This window comes from Vidua chalybeata, chromosome 8, assembly GCF_026979565.1.
Source record: "Vidua chalybeata isolate OUT-0048 chromosome 8, bVidCha1 merged haplotype, whole genome shotgun sequence".
Lineage (NCBI taxonomy): Eukaryota > Metazoa > Chordata > Aves > Passeriformes > Viduidae > Vidua > Vidua chalybeata.
In genome coordinates this window covers 15,027,098-15,049,318 of record NC_071537.1, presented here as the reverse complement: position 1 = coordinate 15,049,318, position 22,221 = coordinate 15,027,098, and the positions used below count along the sequence as shown (strand labels likewise).

The following is a 22,221-nucleotide window of genomic DNA, read 5'->3' as shown; positions in this document are numbered from 1 at the left end:
TAAGGTAGAATACTTTGCTTACCCCCATCTGCACGGGTGCCAAGGTGAAGGCCATCTGCAGGTCTTGGAATTCAGACAGCAGCACCTGCATTACATAGGGCAGCTAATGAGCAAAACAGGACATTGCATATGTATGAAATGTTAAGTAGCACGGATTTCTTTACTCACCCCCACAGCACTTTCCCTGGATCTTCACTCCTGAGCAGGGTTCCAGTGCCTTGGGTCCTCATTTCATTTGTGGTCCAGGATTCCCACTGTGGGAACGCTACTTTTGATAAAGCCAAAGCACTCACTTATTTTGTGTCTTGTCCCTGAAGGATCTGCACCTGCTTTTCACTCATAACATTTGGATAGTCCTAACCCCACTCAATTCACTTTCACAATTCAACAAGCATGTTAATTACCCTCTGAAATGATGTATTAATCAGTTGTGTATTCACCTTAGAGGCCCATCATCTGAATCTGAGTGACCAAATATATAATCAGGCCAGGAGGAGCTGTTGTCAAAGCATTTATTGACTTCAACGTATAACATGCTGATTTTATCTCTTGGAACAGCTACCTTGACCATTAAGTCATTTAAAAATTACTTCATGGACAAAAACATGTCAGCCTTTTAAATTAGTCTCTATGCTTGCAGATTTTCATACAGCTTTTTCAGTAACTCTTCTAGTGTTAAAGTTTTCCTGGCTGATTCTCTGTCATTCTCTTTACCTTGCCTTTCCACTCATTCCTGTGGTCTTGCCCATTTTTAAAAAGTAGTATTATTTTCTGGTTCTCTGGGAACTCACTTATTCTTTCTCAATCAAAAACACAGTAATTCCAATATTATTTCCATTTTCCTCCTTATTATTATAGAACAGATTTAATCAGAAGTTAATGTCATGATATATCTAATTAGCTTGATAGCCTCTGTCCTGCATTCCTGGTTAACTTTGATCATGACAGGCATTGTTTAGAGGGGAGGCAGTGGAACAGCAAGCAGTCCAGGCTTTTTTACCATCTCATACTTGCCTCTTCTGGTAAGCAGAGAGCTCTTATTGTGTAACAGAAAAATATTGAAAAATCTGTTTTTATTGTTTTGCTTTTCCCTTGCTGACAAAAATTTTTTATGTGTCCAGTTTTGTTCCTAACCTGCTATGTTGTTCTTTTATATTTGTTCTTGATAATGTAGCTGTCTTGTTTCTACTTTCACCCCCCAGAATTCTTTTCTGATTTTTTCAGGTAATTGATGAGCCCCTAACACAGCCACAGTGCTCTCTAAGTTTTCTTTCCTTTGCATGTGGATAGACTGTTGTTATACTTAAAATATACAGCCTTAGAAACTCTTCTTAGAAACTCTCAGCTCTCTTGAACTTTTCTTCCCCAGGACCTCAATTCAATTCCTTGAATTAGTTGAAGTTTGCTTTTTGAAACCCAGTGTTATTATTCTGCTTCTTTCATGTCTTTCTTTCCTTTGAATCATGAACTCTGATGTCCCACGGTAACTTTCATCTTGATTGCTTTCCACATGCAGATTTTCAACAATTTATCTATTAAACTCTGTAAGATCTTAAACAGTCAGATTATTCCCTATGGTTCCAGCACTAGCTTATATACACAAAGCTCTATCTGAAGTGTGCTCACACCGGGCTCACAGCAAATCATATCCTGGCTGTCATCAGAGGGATAAGAAGGTGAAGTGGGTAAGGATGTGAGCACAGTGTACTTCAACACATCCCCTGATCTGGAGAAACAATAAATGAGAGACTATTTGTGACATTTCCAGACATCATCCTTGCAATTTTCAGATGCAGCCTAGGATATTCAGTATTTCATCAGTTTAGCTGATTAAACATCAAAACACAGTTGTTAGGCACTCCATTGAGTTCTCCACATATTTCCCTAGGTTTCACTCCATTATTTTTTATTTAAATAAACTAATTTTGGGTGATTTTTTATTCCCAATAATGGTCTTTAAGAGAATTATCCAACCTTTGACCTGTGGTTTACCTTCATGGAGAAAAGTTACTTTGCTCATGTCTGCGGATCTGTGCTCTCATCTCAGGAGTCATCTGTTCTTTTCCACCTTTTATTTTCAAGTCCTTTGCCCTTTCACTTCCTTGCATCAAGAAAATGAGAACTAGGAGATATCTTGAAGGGATATTAAGACACGTCTTCCTCAGAAAACCCAAACTTCTTCCATGGGGAAACTTCTTCCCTTTTCCCCAGAAAACCCAATAATCCTAGTCTATGACTGTGCAGCTGACTCTCCTGGAATTTTGCTACTTAGGTGAATAATTTACTACTGTTACTGTTTATGAATTTTATCACATATGACGGCAAATAAGCATCTATTTGCAGAGTTGTTGCCATTCATTTATAGATTGAAAACAGCCACATAAAAAGTTTCTTCAAACTTGTTTGCTGCAGGAATTTTTAAGTAGGAATTCAAAAAATTTGTTCATTCTCACATGTATTTTAGAGGGTTATCAGGCTATGAAGTCACATAAAAATCTCCAATGAAATATTCCACCACAAAATAGTAATTTATTGGTACGTAATAATTACAAGATCTCTTGTGAAAAAACTACCAAAATATCTTTATAGTCGAAACTGTAGTGAGGGCAGTGTCTCACATTTATAATAACTTAATGAAGGCAAAAATATTTATAGGTGAAGAATATCTCCTAATCAGTCAAATCCCAAAGATGACCACTCAACTAAGTTTGATTTATAGGACTTCAGTTTTCAAATATTGTTCAAACCTGCATTTCCAATGCTTTGAGGATCTGTTAAAGCTCAGCATTCATTTAAAACAAATTATTCATAAAGGATATTTTGAGAAAAAAAGACTTTCTGAAAAAAAAAAAAGAAAAGATAGTTCTAAACAGAACACTTGGAATTGAAACAAGGTTATGCTTTGGGGTGTATTTAAACAAGTACGAAGGAGAAAAATAAGTTATCTGCACTCTTTCCACCATCACAATATCAAGGATTGAAACGATCAGCTGTATGTTTAACACTGAAAAAACTTGTGGCTTCCACCCCTTTCTAACTATAACTTAGTTATTTTTTAATTTACAAACTTTCCTCAAGTTTTAATCCTTTAATCAAGTTTTAATCACATTGAATACTCACAGAAATGCTGTCTCAATGCTTATGAAACCAATGCAATACACAAAGCCAAGTCCAGAAGTGGTTGAAAATTTTCTAAGGAAAAGAATTTGTCAGAATCATGAATCAGTGTTGATTCATTAATTCTATGCCAGCTCCTTGGTTTGCAATTCTACAGAATGGTTCATAGGTCCAATTGAGTTCTATCCCTGTTTCCTGCCAGGCTTCTGGAGGTGTTGGAGCTGAAAACCTGATTTCTAACAGAGCTGGTGTAAGAGGGACACACTTCCCAGCTCTCTCATAAAGAGGAGTGAAAACCCCAGGGATCCTGAAGGCAAACATCTGCCTAGGGCACCAATACACAAAGCAGCTGTAAAGTCTCCCAAGGAGCAGACTTAATTTCATAATTCCATAGGTCACTGTTTGAAAAATAAACATAAAAGCAAGAGGAGGGGATTGTGGAAAAAAATGAGAAAGAGCTAGGACAGCTGGTGGCAATTGTGGCTTAAAGAACAAATTCAAATATTTTTCCCCAAAAATTTGACTTTGGAACAGAAGCACAGGGCCAGACTGCAAAGTCCCTCATTCATGGAGTATAATCACTGATGCCAATAATATTTTAACAACTAGATTAAAATGAATGTATTTCTTTGATATATTTTGTCCCATTTTTTTTTCTTAAAGGACATTCCTCACTAAGAAAAAAAAAAAACTTCAGCTCAAGCCTTACTGCTTGTTAGTCATAAATGAGCAGCACAGTTATATGCTAGATGCAACTTTCTTCTGAAATCTGTGTCATGTAAGATGCACACACCTCAGTGTTCATGGACAAAACCAAACCAGTTTCCTTGTAAAGAAGTGAATTTTTTTTTTCATTAGTTATTAATATTTGTTGCTGTAGTTGTTGTGGGGTGGTGCCTAAACACAAAATCTGAAATGTCTGATTGATGGAAACACCCCAAAGTAGTACCATAACTCAATACTATGCATTAATACCAATATAAAGTTTGATACACTGAAGCACTTTACAGAAGACATGAGCTGATTTTTAAAATCTTGTATAGCACCAGTTATTGTTATAGAATAAACAATATTTTCTAGATGTAGTAACACAGAGCTAAGAAATACACGAGCTAATTCTCATGAATGCAAAATATAAATGATAAAATTCACAAAACCAATTTCAAAAGTCTGACTGGTAACTGTATAAAATGAATTTATTAAGATCATGTGATTAGCAAGTCTTGTGGAGTATTTTACATTAGTAAAACTTATGCTACTTAAAATTTTACTGTCATTCAAAGGCAAGGTGTAGGTTTAAGCGAATGGTAATTTTGAATTGACAAAACCCCAAATAACTACTAACAAAACCAATTATTTAAAATAAATGCATACAGATAAAATATGTGAAATGTATGTCCAAAGATAACGTTATTATTAACATTCTTAAATCATAAAGGTAGGAGGTAAATAGTTAATGTTTTCCCATTTGACAATTTTTAGAGAAATAGCAACACGATTTACTTCCTTAAGGGTAAGTCAGAATACTATAATTAATGACATGTTAAACCTACATATGGTAAATAAAATAAATCATATTAAAAGTAGGACAAAAGCAAGAAAACCCTGTTGAGGACCGAGTTCGTCAATGTTTAAACCAATAAGAGCCAAAAGTTAGTAGTATTGTATTAGTAAGAAAAAGTAACAGTATTTAAAGGAAAGTATGGCACACCGTGTTTTTACTGAGGAAGATGAGAAAGGGTTGAGATGTAATATTGCTGTTACTGACAAAGAAAAGGAGAAGCCTTCCTCTTACACATTGAGAAAGCTACAGTTTAGCATGTGCACATGCATTTCTGTCAAACACAACAGTACAACTGCAAAATAGCAGACATGTCCACACTCCTATTTCTTACATCGTTATCCTTCTCCATCACTAACACTCGATGAGATATTTAGTTCACATCTGCCTTTCACTCCTCTCAAAACATTTTAGTTTTTTTAAACACAGTTCTAAGCAAATCACTTTCAGAATAGTGCTTAAGCATGTCTTGCCTTTCCCTACTTTTCATTCAACAGTACCATTGCTCCCTCTGGTAGAAATAATTGTATTTTGAACTGATTTTTAGCCTTAACATTCTGGCCCTGCATAAACCTGAGTAGCTCAATAAATTTTCTAGCAATAGCAACACATTTCATGGCCATTTAGAAGGTCTTGTAAGTATAAGCTCTATGAATAGGTTAGCACCACAGTTTTACACGTTGCAGATCCAAATTTCACATGGTTATCTTGTATTGGATGCTGCTGGAGCACTGTGATCTACGAAAACAACCTCAGGAGCAAAAGCCATACTCAAATGAGCAGACAGACATAAATTGGCAAAGTGACTCTTGTGCCAAATACAGATGAACAAAGCAATTTCACATTTACTGTCTTCACAATGCCAGGAGTGCAGAAGCAGAGCAATGAATTGGTAATACTTACATCCAGATCTTACTTTCATTTGGAAACAGGTTAGTCTGATGACTTTAAAATCAAACTAAAAAAAAAAAAAGTTGAACTATAGCATTCTTCTCCTACCTTGGTAGGAGAAATAGGCAGCCAATTATTTATGCCAGTTACAGTTTTCATAATACACAACATAAAAGCAAGACACACCAACAGTCAATGCATTAATAGCAGAGGATCTGTGTTTCTGAATTATATGCACAATGTGACAGGATATAAGTGTACTGTGTTTATATAAAAATAGATTCAATATTTAATGAACTATGTTTTGAACTCTCCTAGGCCAGCTTGGCAACAGAAGCTGGTATCTTTTGGATATTGTTTTTCAGGCTAATTAATTATTTATGCTAAGGACGAGTAATAAAATTAATAAGCCTTTTCATCTATACTCTTTAATTTTATCTCTGTTTTTATTCTTTTGATCTGTCATTCAGTTGCCAGTGATTCAAATCTCATAAGTCAGCATTTTATAATTCCATGTTATGAAATATAATAATTTCAACTTGAGAAAGTATCTTATGTTGCTTCACTTAAGTACTTTCTTGGAAGTAGGTCCAGTAGATGAAGTCAAGTTAATCCAGTTTTACAGTCTAGACCCAGAACAGAACAGATGAAACATAAATAATTACTGAAATGTTGCTTTCATCCTGCGCAGTGTGTCCTGAATTTTTCGAGAATGTTTTTCTGCTGGTATCTGATGGAAGTTAGCACAGTTGTCAGCTGCCAAGGCAGAAATGTCTGCATCTTTAAAACGAGTTATTCTTTGTCTGAGGTAAGACTGAAGCTTGAAATCTGGTGCATATGTGTAAGGATTCTCTTGAAAGGCATGAACTTGGCTCACAACTTTTGCAATATTTCTTGTAAGAGAATATGGTAAAAAAGATTAGTTTGTTTTACTGATGATAAAAACAAAAGCATAAACCAAAAAACAAACCTTGAAGGAAATTCAAAGGCATCCAGCATTTTATTCTATTGTATATGTACCTCTAGTTACATGTCTAAACAAATTAAACAATTTGGACTGTTAATTGTGAAATGCTGCATTAGCTCTCATTATCTCATTAGATGATAATATAATAAAAAGCATAGGTGATATATGCACAGAATTAAAATAATTACCTAAGTTTAGCCCACTTGTGAGCTCCATTTGTCATTGTGAATCCTCCAGTTTCAAGTTGCTGGACATGCATAGCCAAAACATGGGCTGACGGAATTGTTGGAAGAGTTTTGAATCTGTCTCCTTCCATCAGACATAAGCTGTCACTTTTTAAAAACACCTAGTTAAAAAATGCACACAGATTAATCTCACATTAAGTTTTGGGGAAGGTTTTACAAGTTTTCCATCTACGTAACACTATCTATTTATTTGCCATGAATATTAACTTTTGGCACTGAAGTTGAAGACAACGCTATGAATTCATCTGGTGGCAAACTTTTTAAAGTACACTAATAAAGTAACTTTAATCAAAAGATATTTCATACCTAATTTCAATTATTCTAAATCACAGGCAAAACTGCATTTTAAAATCTCAATGTTTCAAAATTGTACACATCAATAAAAGAATGCCTATAATAAAATAGGCATTTAAGATTTTTCAGAACACATTACAGCTGCAAAGCTTCTGCAGAAATTTTCTAACACAATGTAGCATATCTAATGTTTAAGCTTGCTTTTGAAATTTTAATTTGTCACACAGGACACATGTTAACAAAATACTGAGATTAAAATTTATGTAAACTCTTGGATTAGCAGTAAAAAGTCTTCAATCAAATTAAACTCCCAATTAAAGTAATAATTATGGTTTTCATCCTGCAGAGACACCCATTTAAGCAGATCTTGCACCTTCTCCAACCCCAAAGATGTAATTTTGCATTTAGAACTTATTATACTATACCTCAACAGCCTTGAGCTCCTCCATTATCTCAGCTACTTTTGCAGGTAGAATTTTCCAGGCCTTACAATAAAACAGAAAATATATTTTTTTCACATTAGTGTCTATATTGGAACAAGATTATATTAAGCAAAATGGTTAGAGAACAGAGTCCCAAACTTACTGGCAACTGTCGTACAATAAGATTTTCCAAGCCTGCTAGGATTTGCATTGCAGTAGCAAAATTTCTTTGTTCATAGCAGCATTTTGCTATGAGAAGAAATTTTGATAACAAGCTCACCTGCCGCTGGAAAAAAATTAAGATATATAATATACAAATATACATAGTAAAGCTACATAATAAAATTAAATGAGAAGGAAGAAGAGGTATTTCCTTTTTCAATTTGTTATCAAAATCGCTGTACTAGCATTTCCCTTCACACAGTTTTTCCCTTCCTGTTGCTCAGGTGTCCTTGAAGAAAGTGGGACCTGTATTTCCCTCAGACAATCCATTTCTTACATTCTGTTGGATTTTGACACCTGCTACTAAAGAGCATCCAAGACCCTCCTTGTGACAACAAACCAAATTGTTAACTGCCCACTCACAGGTGTATTTCAGACTATTTCAATTTTGCTACATAACATCATAGATAATGACAAATACATAACTGTTTTGTAGTTAATAATGCAATAAACAATGACAAACCTTAGTTGTGTGACATGTTACAATTTCAGCAGCAACCCAGGTGCTGATACTGTCTGCATTTTTCAGTAATTGCAGAAGGTACTGGTCTTGTATGCAGTTTGACAGAAAAAGATTACAGACTTTAAGTGAAACTGTCTCAGTAGAAACTGCCCTAAGGAAAATACAGAAAAAAAAGAGGCAAAAATAATTCTGGCTGATACTGTATTTTTAAAGAAAACCTTGATTGTGAAGATGTCAACTTCTAACCATTTAAAATAATTTTGCATTGCTTGGCATCTTGATTTTATACTTCATGATGTATGTAGTGAACCATGTTACTTTTTCTTCCTTATAATTACAAGGTAACTATATCTGATTAAAAAAATAAGCTCATACAGGATACATTTCTGTACATAAAAACACTTTCACCACTCATTAGTGCATAATAAAAGCCCAGCCAATCTGACAGAAAATAACAGCCAGACTCAAGAACTGCAGCAACATAAGAAATTGAGCCTCATATCAAGTGGCACCACACATGTTGTTTCCCATGACTGAACCCCAAAATCTGTATAAACCTTGGCCATTGAACAATCTGAGTTGCTTTAGATGTTCATTCCCCACCCTTAGAAGCAAAAATCTACCATAGGCAGTGCAATTAACAACTACTAATCAGAAGCTCACTGAATCCACTGAGTATGTAAGAAGTAGACCATCATAAAAATAATTAGGTCTATGTGGTTGGATGAAAACATTAATTACTGATGAGCAAATAATTTAAGTAGGTTGGTAATCACTCCAGTAACTACAGGAAAATTCCTGTGTATCTCTGAATACCAATAATTCATCTCCCTAACATACAGAAGGAACATTGTACAGAGAAGCTGTGGAGTCTCCATCCACCTTCAAAACCCAACTGCACACAACCCCGGGCAACCTGGTCCAGCTGACCTTGCTTTCAGCAGGGGGGTTGGACTACATATCTTGAGAGCTCCCTTCCAACCTCAGCTACTCTGTAAGACCGTAAATGTCTTTGAGATTTTATATACACATTCATGACACAGATCTACTTCAGAACCCATGACACTTTTTCCCTGCCAAAAATGAAACCTTTCAAGCAACCCCCAAAACAAGTTCTTATAAATAAGAACTTTTAGCCTCAACTAATTTCAGATTTCAAATAAATCACCTGGTAAATGTGGCCTTCCACATACATGCATGTGCATAGGTACATACCCATAACCTCATATGAATTCTCCTGAAATTAAATAACCCATATAAGCAGGCTACCTAGCCTGTAAAAAAATATTAAGTATTTAAATTGTTTCTCTGTTTCTGGCCGCATTAAAAGTGTAACACTCTAAGTTATTGTGCATCAACAGAATCAAAGGGTAGTTAAAACAAGCAACTTACTTTGGTACAGCAACACATTTATCTTTAACACCAAGTGCTCTGGAATTTAGGAAGTGTACTGGATGACATTTATTAAATACTTCCTAAACAAAAAAAAAGCAAGATATATCTGCTGTTACTTCTAACAGTTCTTTTAAAAATGCTCAGAAATAAAAATGACAGAGTATGGTCCTCCTCCCACCCCAGCAGCATGAATTATGAGAGGGATCACAGCCTAAGAATAGCATTAGATATTCTAAATTTCACTGTAGAGATTTCAAGAGAATAGTTTTAATTCAAAGTCTTATAAAATAGTATGACATCAGCTTGAAACAAGGCTGGGAAATGGTAAAGAAGAGAAAGAGTAAGAAGATAGGTATTATTTGTACTTCCAAATAAACTGAAGACCTTTGTACCTGTTGCAGCAGTGTCAGCTGCCAGCAAAGCTGCTGGGCACTGCACTCCATCAAGAGAACTGGTCCCACTTCATCTGCTCTAGCTAAGGAGACTGAGGATTTTCCTGTGAAACTGCTGCAGCAGGGCTTTGGCAAAACTGCTGAACTTGTGTGCAGTCGCTCTCTCTGATATTGTGCAATTGGTCCCATACCTTTGGATAGCTTCCAGTAGAAGTTCTGTAGAAAAAATAAATGTAAGGTTACAACTTCTCTAAAACAAACTCTAAGTTTCCCCTTGATGTAACTTTCAAGAAAGTGTTATGAGAAACACCTTTGTGCATGCAAAACTCTTCAGCTAACCTTCAAGGTTAGCCCAGAACAAATTGGTTTACTCAACACTGCTATTTTAAGCTAATATAATATGCACAGTGGATGAGTCTAAGCAGGAGGCTGCCAGATCTCAATCAACAATCAGTGTTTCAAACAAGCCTTTGTGTATTCAAGCTTGCTGCCATAAAATATTTTACTTCTTTTTGCTCAGAATCAAACATCTCTTTCTAAGAAACAGCTGGTTTTTCTTTCTGTTCCCTTCTTCCATTGTCCATTATCATTACTGTGCAGTGACAATAAAAAAAGTCCATGTTCCTCTACTCTTGTTTGCCCTTTCTTCGCTGAATCCCCAGTATACCCATGGAGTTGTGCAACTTTATCACGTGGCTGATGTTTAATTCAGCTTGCAAATTATTGATACATTTGACTTCCACATGTTGTTTTGGTCACTCTGTAAAGAGATCTGTTTTTGGGAAAAGCCTGCAGTATGTTCTGGTTTCTGGGCTGTAGAACACAATAAAATAGTAAATACAGACAAAAGTTCAGACAAATTCTTGCTACAAGCTTTGAAGTTCTAACAGGGAACCTCGTAGCTCCTGCTGTTTTCTTGTGTTTATAATCTTACAAAGATGCCTAATAAAAAGCATTAATGGTTGACAAGGGGGCAAAGGTCTCCTAATAACTATGAGTCACATGCTAGTGTCAACAGTGAAGAGTTCTACTCTCAAAATTTTGATTATCTGATCTGTGATTACTGAAAGAGCTATCAGGAGTTAAAACTTAAGATTATTGTCCTGGTTACAGAACTGTCTGAATCTCACATATTTTCAAAAGAAAATTTAAAATGCATGTACATAATTCTTACTAAGTAGATCTGGACTCTAACTTAGGACACTTCTGGTTTTGTCAAAACATAATATTTGGAAATGTGCTCCATGCACTGCAGTCTGAAGAAAAGACACACCTTTCTGGAAACATCTTCTGAGAGCTTTTTACATAGGGAATGTAATGTTTTTCTGCCTTCCTCACTTTCCTCTTCACGTTTGTGCACACCAGAGCACAGATCAGCACTGCCACTTTTCCTGGCAGAGGCGTCCTCGAGCAGCGACAACAAGCGCTCCCCGTAGCCATTTAACGAAGCAACCTGGGAATGCAAAATAGGCTAACAGAACACAGAACTCAATTTCCCAGAAATTATAAGCAAGTTGCAATACAGTTTTAAGATTCTTACCTGTCCAAAACCAGACATACTGAACATAGTTGTCAAATACAGCATTATTTTTCTTTTATTTACTTTAATTGTACTTAGAGTAGCTTTTTGTAATAACTATGTTACATATCCCATAACTGACTTAGTTTTTTTTTTTTTTTCTTGAAGGATCTACTGAATTCTGAATTACCTTGGAAGAAATAAATTCTTTTAGGGTACCCAGAAGATCAGTATTTGTTGCAAAGTCTACACTGTAACAGTCTTCAATCCATGCCTGCAGGATGTAGAAACTGCGGTTACATATTTTGGTAAGGAACGTGGAAGGATCCAGGCTTGCACTGGTGAGAAGAAAAAGAAACTTTACAAAATTGATATCCAATTCAAATTTAAAAATAAGCATTGACAAAACCCACAAGTTTTATTTGGTATTTAATGTAGTATCTTAAATTCCTAAATTTCATGTCTCTATGGAAACAAAGTTGAGGTTGTAATTACTACCCATTAGTGGATAACTGGTAAAAGTGAGAAGCAAAACTGAGAAGTAAGCACATTGTCAGATGCAGCTCTTACTCTCATTTTGCTCTCACTTGTTAAGAGAATCTTACAAAAACAAAGAGCAAAATTATTTTAATTAAGCAGGACTTTTTAGAAACAGCTATTTGTTATTGGGAGGAAACTCAATTGTGTTTTGATAATGTTTTTCATGGGAATTTACTGTACCTGGATAAAGTGCTGCTGATTCTATCAAGAAGAAACTGCAAAAATTCTTCTTGTGTGCAGAAATAGCGAAATGTGTAAAGAAACTGCTGTACATAACCTTCTAAAAAGGCATTTCTGTAAAGCACAAGAAAAACTTCAGACAAGCCAGAACACATCTTCAACTTGCATTCAAGTACAGCAACAGCAAAAAAAATCTTCAAAATATCAAGAACAGGCATTTTAAATTCTCAAGCTCTTCATAAAATCTTGGTTCTTTTTTAAATTATTTTTACACATTAAGTACTGTGATTGCCAACCCTGAAAGCATAATTTGTTTCATAAAGAGTTTCTCTACTTTCAATTTTGTGAATAATCACTTTGACATTTCCATTATTAAGGCAAGTTGCAATTCTAAATAGTATAGAAGAACTAGTACATTTTCTTTTTTTTTCTATCATCTAACTTGATGCTGCTTTAAAGCATTTTTATTATAACAGCATAAGAAGTCGATACATTAAGCAAGAAAATATTCCCTGTAGCTCTAATTAGAGGAGTAGTACTTTAACAACAGAATACACTTATTATACACACATTAAAAATGAGGGCATTTTATTTTTTTATACACACACACACTCTTAAGGTCTTAACACAGGTTAATTGTCTGTTCTCCCTATTGGCTTACAGCTGACCATGGAAGTTTGGGTTTGATGAATGTGGAAAGTCCAATTCCAAAACATTTCCTTCACTTTGTGCAAAATATTAACTACCAGGAAAAGCAACACTCAGTGTAACCGGGTCTCAAGAGTCAGGATGAACTGGAAGAAGTAGCTGGGAGGAAGTTGCTCCCTCTACAGTGGCACAAGTCTGATGGAGCCTCTGGCAATTTCCATCCTTCACACTATTACAGCTTAGGTACCTTAAAACAACACTGCCCTCACTGGAGTTGAAGGACATCTCTGTCCCCCTTTAAACCCTGAGATAAGCCTGCATCTTGATCAGTGCCAAGGTCTAATTATTGGGGCAATAATCTGTAGAATCAAACCTAAACATTTTCATACCCAGACCTTATTAATAAGAATTACTAAATTATATGATTATATGCTTATTTGAAGAATTGTTGTACTGCTGGCAGTAACATAAATTCTTGATTCCATGGCAACTATCAGAGCAAACCTCAAATAAGTAAAAGATAAAAAATTCAAAATTGCTAGTTTTTTATTTATTATCAAATACTTTTAATGAAAGCCAGCAGATCCTTTGACATTTTCATCTCCATTTCTGTAAATGAGTGTTCACAGAAATAACACAAACTTGATAGAAAAGAGGATAATTTATTAAATGTTGAGTAACTAGGATTTGTCACAGAGACAAGTTTTTCCTGATTTAGCAACTATGCTTCAACCCACTCCTAATTTATGTGTAAAATATACTATACCTAGAATATAAATAAGCCATCAAACCAAGTGGTGTACCAGCCTGCAGAACTCTCACTCCATTCCGACTGTTACACTGGTGTTTCTCTGTGTTATAGTACAGCAGCAATGATGATTCATCCATAGGTGCCATGTCCATGGTGTCAGCTTTCCCATTGTGAATGACTGTAGGCAGCACACAGGATTCCACACCCCACTGCTCTGCATACATCATCTGCTCAAAGAAGCAAGGCCATGATAAAACAAGAAATTAAAGAGGAAAATTCACACAAAATGTAATCAATTTAAAGACAAATTGCATTTCATGTAATTGATTTTTTTCAAGAATACTAGTAGCAATTACCTTTAATAATTCTTTTGGATCTTACTTAATTTGGCAGTTTGACACAAACCATTTCAAATTTCATATAGTGATCTCAGCAGCCAGTCACACTGATGCAGTAATGAAATAACAAATGAAGCACAAGTGAAATAAAGTCTGACTTGCCTGCACATATTTCTTTACCAGTTCAAGAAACTGCACTTTTGATTTCATCTCCTGTAGCTGTCCTCTCAGTTTGGGCAACACAGATTTAGTTTCAGCTCCTTTAGATTTAAAATGCATGGCATAAGAACATCAATGATTCAGATTTATAGAGCAGGTCCTTAAAAGTACCATGCAGCCATTTTATTACTGGCAAGTTGCTGTAATCTTACCTTTGCTTCTTCTTTCTTTCTGCAATAGTTTCTGGTAAAACTTTATGGTCTTTCTGTAATTTTTTGTCTCCATCATTAGCAATTGTTCTAGTTCCTATTTAAAAAGGAATAGGCTTCTGATCAGAATTGTAAGCAGAGAAGTAAGAGAGAGAAGTTTTAGAAGAGAATTATTTTGTATGAAGAAGAAAGAACATCCAAACAGACAAGAATATGTTATTAATAATGAAAAGCTACCTTTCATACCTGTGTTTACAGGCAAGATACACCAGGAGTTACCTGTTGCCAGGAAAGCATTACTGATGCCACAGTTCTACAAGTTAAGAACTGGAGCAGACTGTGTGTAAGTTTGTCTGAATTTGTTCACATAAATATGCCTTTAGTTATAATTGCACTTATCTGGTTGTTTTCAAGAGCATTTTTAAAATTTAAAATCAGAAGTAATCCAGAATAAAAATTTGTATGTTCTGAATTTAGTGCAGGCCCTAGAAACACTTTAAACAGTTGACCTATATTTGCAGCAAGAACTCAAAGTCTGACTGAAATCAATGGCTTCCAAACAAGTATAAGTACATGATATTATACAACCAGGTCAGAAGGCAGACAAGAGAGCTGCTCTAGAAATAAAGGACATATAAATTTCAAAGTTCAACTTTCATATTTTCTATTTATGTGTTTTGCAAAATTGAAAAAAAGAAACTAAATTTCTATGGAATTATGTAACTTAAGCAGTGAGTAGAAACGAAAGTATATCAGGCCCCTCAAAATATATAAATTTAAAAGTAAACATTTACATTTATAATTGTTTGCATATCAAAGGTTTCATTATTTTACCAGCCAGTAAAAATGGGCCATCCACTTTGGGTTCAGCTTCTGATTTATTATGAAACAACAAACATGATGTAGAGGTGACTTTTGCACTTGGGTCCTAAGTTAACTACCAGTGACCCAGTTACATGAAACAGCATTTTAAATGCAGTAAGTTCACGGAATGCAGCAGACAACTCCCACAAGCAGAGTGATCAGAAAACACACAGCTCAGAGCTAACATATCAAACAACAGATTGGTAAATAGGTTGGCTTGAATGGGATGGACTTGCTAGAAATTAATTTGAGCTTAAGAAAAACCTTCACTGTTTTTCAGAAAAGTTCAAAAGGTCTAACAACATAGTTCATTAGTATAGAGTCATAAAAGCCCCTTGGGTTTTTAAAAGGTACTCCTACAGAGGCATTACATAGAGAACAGGGAAAGCACAGGAAAGCTATTATCCAGATTCTATCTGGAAGCTGCTCACTTCTACTTCAAGGTCTGCTTTTGCTTCATCAATTAAAACAAAATCAAGGTGATTAAGAGACTATGTAAACAGAAAGGGAATCAGAAAGAGTGACCATTTGGAATCCAGTGGACAAAGTAGTTTGTCCCCTTAAAAATCTGGGGTGAGAAGCAATGAAGTCAGAGGCAAATTCCCTGTCTATTCCATAACATTTTCTGATTCAGATAGGTCTAGAGTATAAAAACTTGATGAAGCTCTATGCCTGTGCTGTGCTCCAGTCACAGTCATTCTTAGCTCTTTTCTACAGTATCACCACCATGGGTTTGATGCAAAGGGCAGACAGACAGTGCTTTCCCAGTTAACTTTAAGAACAGAAAATGGGTTGTAAATTGGTGATTGCACATTTGTGTCAGCGTGCTTTATTTTGGAATACTATGCCTCTCCTGTGGTTAATTGCTAAGACATGACAAATCCTGAGGACTTCAAACTGCTTAAGAGTCAATATTTAAAAAAAGAAATGGTGTTTTGACTCACTATAACAGAACAACTTTTATCACACTTTTAACCAGCAAGATGTATCTTAATGATTTAAAATCAATATACTTACCACTTTTTTAGCATCTATATTTTGTGACTCACTTGATTTCTGCTTTCCAAGGTTTTTCAAGTAACTATGAACTTCTGAATCAAAACATTCAGCTCCATAAAATGCACTGCTCCAACCAGGACTACAGCCACAAAAGTCAGGTAGATTGGGAGATGCCAGGTAGCTATTTCCAGCTGTCTTTATCATGGCCTGTTCCTCTGAACTTGCATTTTCTTCTGCAAAGCCTGGACCACAGCCGTTGCTTTGCAAATGCTGTTGCTCTTTTGCTATGGGGATTGTACTCTTCTGAGTCAATTGTTTTTTGATATTATCCAAAGGTGACTCATCAAAATCCATTTCAACTAATGATGTTTTTATCATAGGCTCAGCCTTCACGTCAAAGTCTGCTTCCCCTTTTCCTAAAGAAGGTATGTAGGGGAAAAGAAATAATGGTCATGTGCTGTTTATTGAACTTAAACATGACACATGCAAAACACTATTATGAGACTACCTATGTGCTCTAACAGTGGGTTTAGATGCTTATTGTGACTTTACGTTTTTTTTCTCAACTACACATTGTGAAATGATAAAGGTCAAAAACACTTCAGAACTATTAAGCAATAGTTAAACAATAAACTTCTGAAAAGCACGAAGTATTTTCCACGCATATGTAACAAGCATTTAAACAACACTGAGAAACTTTAAAACAGAAGTTAAATATGTCAGACCTAAGCACACACTGGTAAATGTTCAGCTTTTAAGTTTTTTCCCCATCTGTAAATCTTGAATCTTTCATTCCATACAGAGAGGGCAAGAATACTTGATATAGCCAATAGATGTTAAACTTTCTGCTCCTACAGGACTCAATCCATTGAGTTATGATGGGACTTTTTTTCAGTTGTAACAACTACTACCAGCCTTCAGGGACTGAGGTGACAATCCAAGGTTGGTGTAATGTTGACAGGAGCATTTATACCTGCCAGAAGTCTCCCTTTTCACTTGAGCAACCCTCCAGGGCTTAGATATGCCACCTTGGAGTCAGACAAAGCTAATTTCCTGGTGCAAAGAAATCACATACTCCATGGTAAAGTCTGGCTCCACATTTGCAATCATTCTGAGCCAAAATGGAAAACTGTAATATTGAACAACAGCAGCCAAGTGAAAAATTACAAATTTATGTTTTGCTATAAAGATGAACAATGCAAGTGTATAAGCCCTTCTGTAAAGCACACACATTTTCACTTTGTTCAAAACTGAGAAGTATCCAAGTTTAAATGCTGAAATTTGGATGAACTACTTTGGAAAAAACCTCACACTGATAAAACAGCAACCAAATAGAAGCTGTCCATCAATGCACCAAGCCTAGAAAGGGTAATGGTTTTGTTATAATATTAGGATTCACCAGTCCCAGCTCAGTTTTGAGTTCAGTTACTGAAAGATAGATATTTTGTAAACTTTCAATCACAAAGTGTGTCAGGAGAAATGTAAAACCCAAACTGAAGAAGTATAAATAAACAATCCACTTATATAGTAGACACTAGAATATCTACTCAAACACAAGAAAACCACACATAGCAGTTACCATCCTTAGGGTTTTCAACAGAGACATCTGCTTAAATAAAAGTAAGTAAAAGTAAATGACATCCCACAAAATAACATTGGGTTATATGTAAGCTTTATATAAAATATATTTATGTCCTTAAGGCATTGATAGTGTTCAGATTCAAATGAAAATGTCTGTAACTGTTAAAGGAGACTGCCTTCCTGAAGACATGAGCAAAGTGTCTCAAAGCTTCTGTCACTGATAGATTCCCAGCACTCACAAAGATCTAGAAACATGAAGTCCCTTCTCACCCTCTGTCTGATCACTGCTTGCCAAAAAGCTTTCAGATTTCTTCACATCTTGGAATATATTGTCGCATTTTGCTTCATCTGCCTCAGTTATGCTGCAAACACAAGGAGACAGGAAAAATTAGTATTTCCTATACTTTTATATTTACATCAGTAAAATGAAATCTTACAAGTGACTCTATCATGCACATAAAAGGCTTCATAGCATTTATCTAATTCCTAAATTTTTCATGTTCAGCTGCAGTTATTTTACAAGAAAAAAAAATGTTCAAATGGCTATTCAAGCACAATGAGATATTTTCCTGTACAGCATTTGGCAAAACTCCAACAAGAAGGATCAGAGCACACACAGACAGAATGCATAACTACAGACTGCAAGTTACTGTAGTGGGTTTTTCACTCAGGATTCAACCTCTGGATAAAACTGACTCTAAGTCATTCCTAGTTAGAATCATAATCATAATCTTAAGTCAAAGAAGCTAACACTGAAAAACTGCTATAGTCTTTGTCAAACTAATGTTAAGTAAGCAGTGTCTGAGAGATATTTTAAGACAGGCCTTGCATGTGATGTAAAAGCTAGACCTGCATTTTTCTCTGGATAATAAATTATGTTCTCTGTCAAAAACTACTTTGTAACAAAAGTTAATGTACAGGATAACCCTTCATACATCTCAGTAATTCAGCTGCAACCGCCAACCGCTCAGGTTTCTCCTAGCATATCACTGAACATTGGGGAACTATGGGCCTAACTTCCAACCAATTTTCAGTATCTCCTTAAAAATCCCAACTTAAATGGGAAATAGGCCAGCATACCAAGGTTGGGTATTTGGAGGTCATAATCTATTATCTCTGAAATTTGCTGTAAGGATTACACACCTTTCAACAATTAAGTTTTTCTAAACTGTATCTACTAAGCTTCTTTGTCAAAACTTGAAATTTGTAGTTCCAAAAACCCCCAAATTAACTTTGACACAAACTGATCACATTTTTCAACAGTCTTCAGCAAGACACTTTTACAAAAGTGTGCTACATTTGGAGGCTGCAGTAAAATAAGAATTTAAAAATTGTTTTTCAGGTAGATACATGTGTCAGTGAAAATTAAATAAGAAAAATGAGAAATAAATTTAGCTGGTTTTTGTCACCTAACAGGCTACTTACAAAACACTGCTACGAGGAACACTGAGTCAAATTAAACCAGTTAAACAAATATTTTCTAGCAAAGTGTAATTAATTTCCTTTTTCTTGGGTGTGATTAGAACACATAAAGAACTAATACCAAACAGAATAAACAAACTGAACAATAAGAACGATATACTTCTGACTAAACAGTCTCCTTCTAACAAGACTATGAAGCTCTCCATCAATTGATCAGGTTTGGGTTTCCATTAATTGATTAATTGGGATTCCATTAATCGATCAGAATTGGGTTTCATTATTCAGCTATCCTAAGATGGAGTTACAGAAAAGGGTGGTAGAAAATATTTTTGACGGAACTATTAAGCACTATTTGCCATGGAGAAAGCTTTGAAAAACCTCAAATTGTGAAATGATCAGTTTACAGAAAGTACAAATACCTGAGGAGAAAATGTATACTCTTTCCTGCTTCTACAAAATAGGGATAAAAGCATTAAATTCAAATATAAGGTCAAAGTTGAAAAACACCTACCATAAATGTGAAGATCTTCCTCCATTTACTACCTGATAGAGATTCTCCAGTAACTTTTCATCCCAGTAGAGGTCACAAAACTTCTCACAAATTCGATCAGAGAACATACCAAACTGAATTCCCTTTAAGTTTAATATGAAGTTACCTTGTTTAAAATAAAAAGAACAGAAACAAATAAAAGAGGGAGAAAAAAATAGCAATATTCTTACAAATCAATGATAATAACATACAGAAGAAAATGCACATACCCATATCAAAAACTTCAGCTCCATTCTCTAAATAACCATCAAATGCAAACTCCTCTTGTATAAGATGAATCACTTCCTCTAGTAAAGTGTCACTTGTTGTGTTCTGATGGGGCAGGACTTCATCATCGAAGAAACTGTAACTGTCTTTACTCACTGAAGTACATGGTGTGTGCTCTTGCTCAGTGAAAAAACAATCTATGCTGGTAGCACACTCAGTTTCTTGGCACTTGCTTTGAATAACTGCGCTACTTTTATCAGACTGGTTCTCTGTATTAGTAGTCTCATGACTTTGCACATTGCAAAGGGAGGCATCATTTTCTGCTTGCATCTTCATTTTATAGCTTGCAATAGTACTTGAAAGTAGCAGTGGCAAACTGTGATAGCAATCATAAGCAATTCTGGAGCGAAGAGGCTTATTTGGTATTTGCTCTGATACAGCCAAATGTACTGGTACAAATGTCAGAACTCTTTTCCCTGAGTCCTGTTTGAGAATGATGTTATTTATATGAAGAAAATTAGGAGATGTAGGACAAGCTAAAGAGCTGGAGGGATCTTCAGATAAAATGCTCTTCTCTTGCAGAGCATGTGAGGAATCAGATGGTGATGGTAATGTAACTGTAGAAGCAAACGTATTGCCTGAGTATTGCTCTTCTGAAGACGTCTGGAATGAATGGCTTGGAACTTGTGAATCACACTCAGATGTGTCAGGTACAGTTTCAACAACACCTGTATCGTCAATACCACAGATTTTGGAGTCTTCTATATACCCTGATTTGTTGTGGTCCATATGTTTTTCTTTCCTTGTCTCTTTCTTGAATTGGTCAGAAACTGGTGTTTGAACCTCTCTGAAAAAATCCAAAAATTTTTTAAAATGAAAATTCAAATAGATTTAACAATCATGTTTAATCTTTAACTTATTCTGCTTTAGGATATACTAACTTTGTTATATTTGCATCTTGTTGCAAAATAATAGGCTTAAAGTGAGTTGCAGGAGAGGTGAATGCGGCAGGTAATGTTGCTTTCTCACAATTAAGTGAAATCTGGCACGGTACTGGTCCTTTAACTGCTACAAGTTTACTTTCACTGGTAAAAGGCACAAATCCTAAAAGCAAAAACACAGAAAGATGATCAATATGTAAAATATAAATGTAAAGTAAGTAACAATCAATTTAGATAGAAAAACAATTGCATATTGGACTGAGAAAATCTTATGTGGAGAACTGAACTAGAGAATACTAAACCAGAGTAAACATGTCAGAATCTGACTGCTTACCTAGACTTGACTCTGAAGGGTCCATTTCATATTTTTCATTTTTAAATTTAAAAGTGATGTGATCTTGAGACAAGATGTCTTCCTCAACAGCCTAACAATAAACATTGAAGCCCAAATTGATGTTATTAGCATTTTCTTTTTTCAAATTCTGCTCAGTACATTATTTTAAAAAAACCCAATCCTCATATACACCTTGAATATTGCAACAACCTAGTCATGCCAAGGTGAGGAATTAAAAAAATTACGTACAGAAGTCTAAGGACTGGTAGAACTGTTTAGGAATCTTGATAACTTGGTACTCAAAGTTTTGAATAAATTCAGTTCCATGGATTGACTGAATCCTGTATGCATTATATAGACACATTTGAAACACAAACAGAACCCAACAATTATATATTAATTTCTTCTGTGGGGTGGTAAATAAAAAGAGAGATTATGAAATTAGTTACTTGTTCTTCACCCATATAGATTGTGGAGTCAAAGCATCACAACCTGTGATCACTTCAAGAGCAAGAACTAGGAGAAGGCAATACTTACAGACTACTTAAAAATACATTAAAAAAAATCCCAAAACAACAAAAAAATCACACCAACAAAACCAAACCCAAAATCTAGCTACACTTGCAGGCAACAAAATCTTACTGGAATACATTTACAGAATTAATTGAAAAAACATACAAAATTAAAGAAAGGTGGCACTTTTACCTTAAAGATGGGTTTACCCAATAATGTCAAAATATTTTTGCTGTTTATACCTTGTTCAAGTAAATAATGATTGCATGTCTAAAAAAAAAAAAAGTAATTTTCAGTCAGTAAATAAGTTTTCAATCAAGCAAGGTATTCTTGGACAAGGACAAAGTTAAGATATATAGTCAATTAGAAGTAATCTAAGTTTAGGAAGTCTTATGAATCTTGTCCAAGTCCAAGTACCCTGATAATTTCAATATAAATGAAAAACACGCTTCTCTGTGTCCCTAAGGAGGTAACTTTAAAAACAAAACTCAAAGTGA

The 22,221-nt window shown here is 35.1% G+C and overlaps 1 protein-coding gene across 3 annotated transcripts in view; it reads right to left on the bottom strand.

The window, feature by feature from the left end:
- Positions 1 to 2,545: 2,545 nt before the first annotated feature.
- The window catches only part of KNDC1 (kinase non-catalytic C-lobe domain containing 1), a 61,087-nt gene continuing 41,411 nt past the window's right edge, over positions 2,546 to 22,221 (bottom strand). Inside the window, exons 11-31 of one of the 3 annotated variants that reach the window (XM_053949362.1) lie at positions 21,917 to 21,994; positions 21,212 to 21,302; positions 20,878 to 21,040; positions 19,939 to 20,783; positions 19,691 to 19,835; positions 18,028 to 18,119; positions 16,195 to 16,592; positions 14,317 to 14,410; positions 14,108 to 14,205; positions 13,623 to 13,834; positions 12,209 to 12,322; positions 11,679 to 11,826; positions 11,243 to 11,422; positions 9,970 to 10,185; positions 9,575 to 9,657; positions 8,183 to 8,333; positions 7,661 to 7,783; positions 7,501 to 7,560; positions 6,725 to 6,882; positions 3,121 to 3,192; positions 2,546 to 2,838 (exon numbers count right to left, since the gene is read on the bottom strand). In XM_053949362.1, the coding sequence (XP_053805337.1) occupies positions 2,793 to 2,838; positions 3,121 to 3,192; positions 6,725 to 6,882; positions 7,501 to 7,560; positions 7,661 to 7,783; positions 8,183 to 8,333; positions 9,575 to 9,657; positions 9,970 to 10,185; positions 11,243 to 11,422; positions 11,679 to 11,826; positions 12,209 to 12,322; positions 13,623 to 13,834; positions 14,108 to 14,205; positions 14,317 to 14,410; positions 16,195 to 16,592; positions 18,028 to 18,119; positions 19,691 to 19,835; positions 19,939 to 20,783; positions 20,878 to 21,040; positions 21,212 to 21,302; positions 21,917 to 21,994 (3,567 nt within the window). In that variant the 3' untranslated portion in view covers positions 2,546 to 2,792. Of the gene's footprint in view, positions 2,839 to 3,120; positions 3,193 to 4,295; positions 6,463 to 6,724; positions 6,883 to 7,500; positions 7,561 to 7,660; positions 7,784 to 8,182; positions 8,334 to 9,574; positions 9,658 to 9,969; positions 10,186 to 11,242; positions 11,423 to 11,678; positions 11,827 to 12,208; positions 12,323 to 13,622; positions 13,835 to 14,107; positions 14,206 to 14,316; positions 14,411 to 16,194; positions 16,593 to 18,027; positions 18,120 to 19,690; positions 19,836 to 19,938; positions 20,784 to 20,877; positions 21,041 to 21,211; positions 21,303 to 21,916; positions 21,995 to 22,221 lie in introns of those variants that run through there. The other 2 variants (XR_008432082.1, XM_053949361.1) reach the window with 2 other exon arrangements.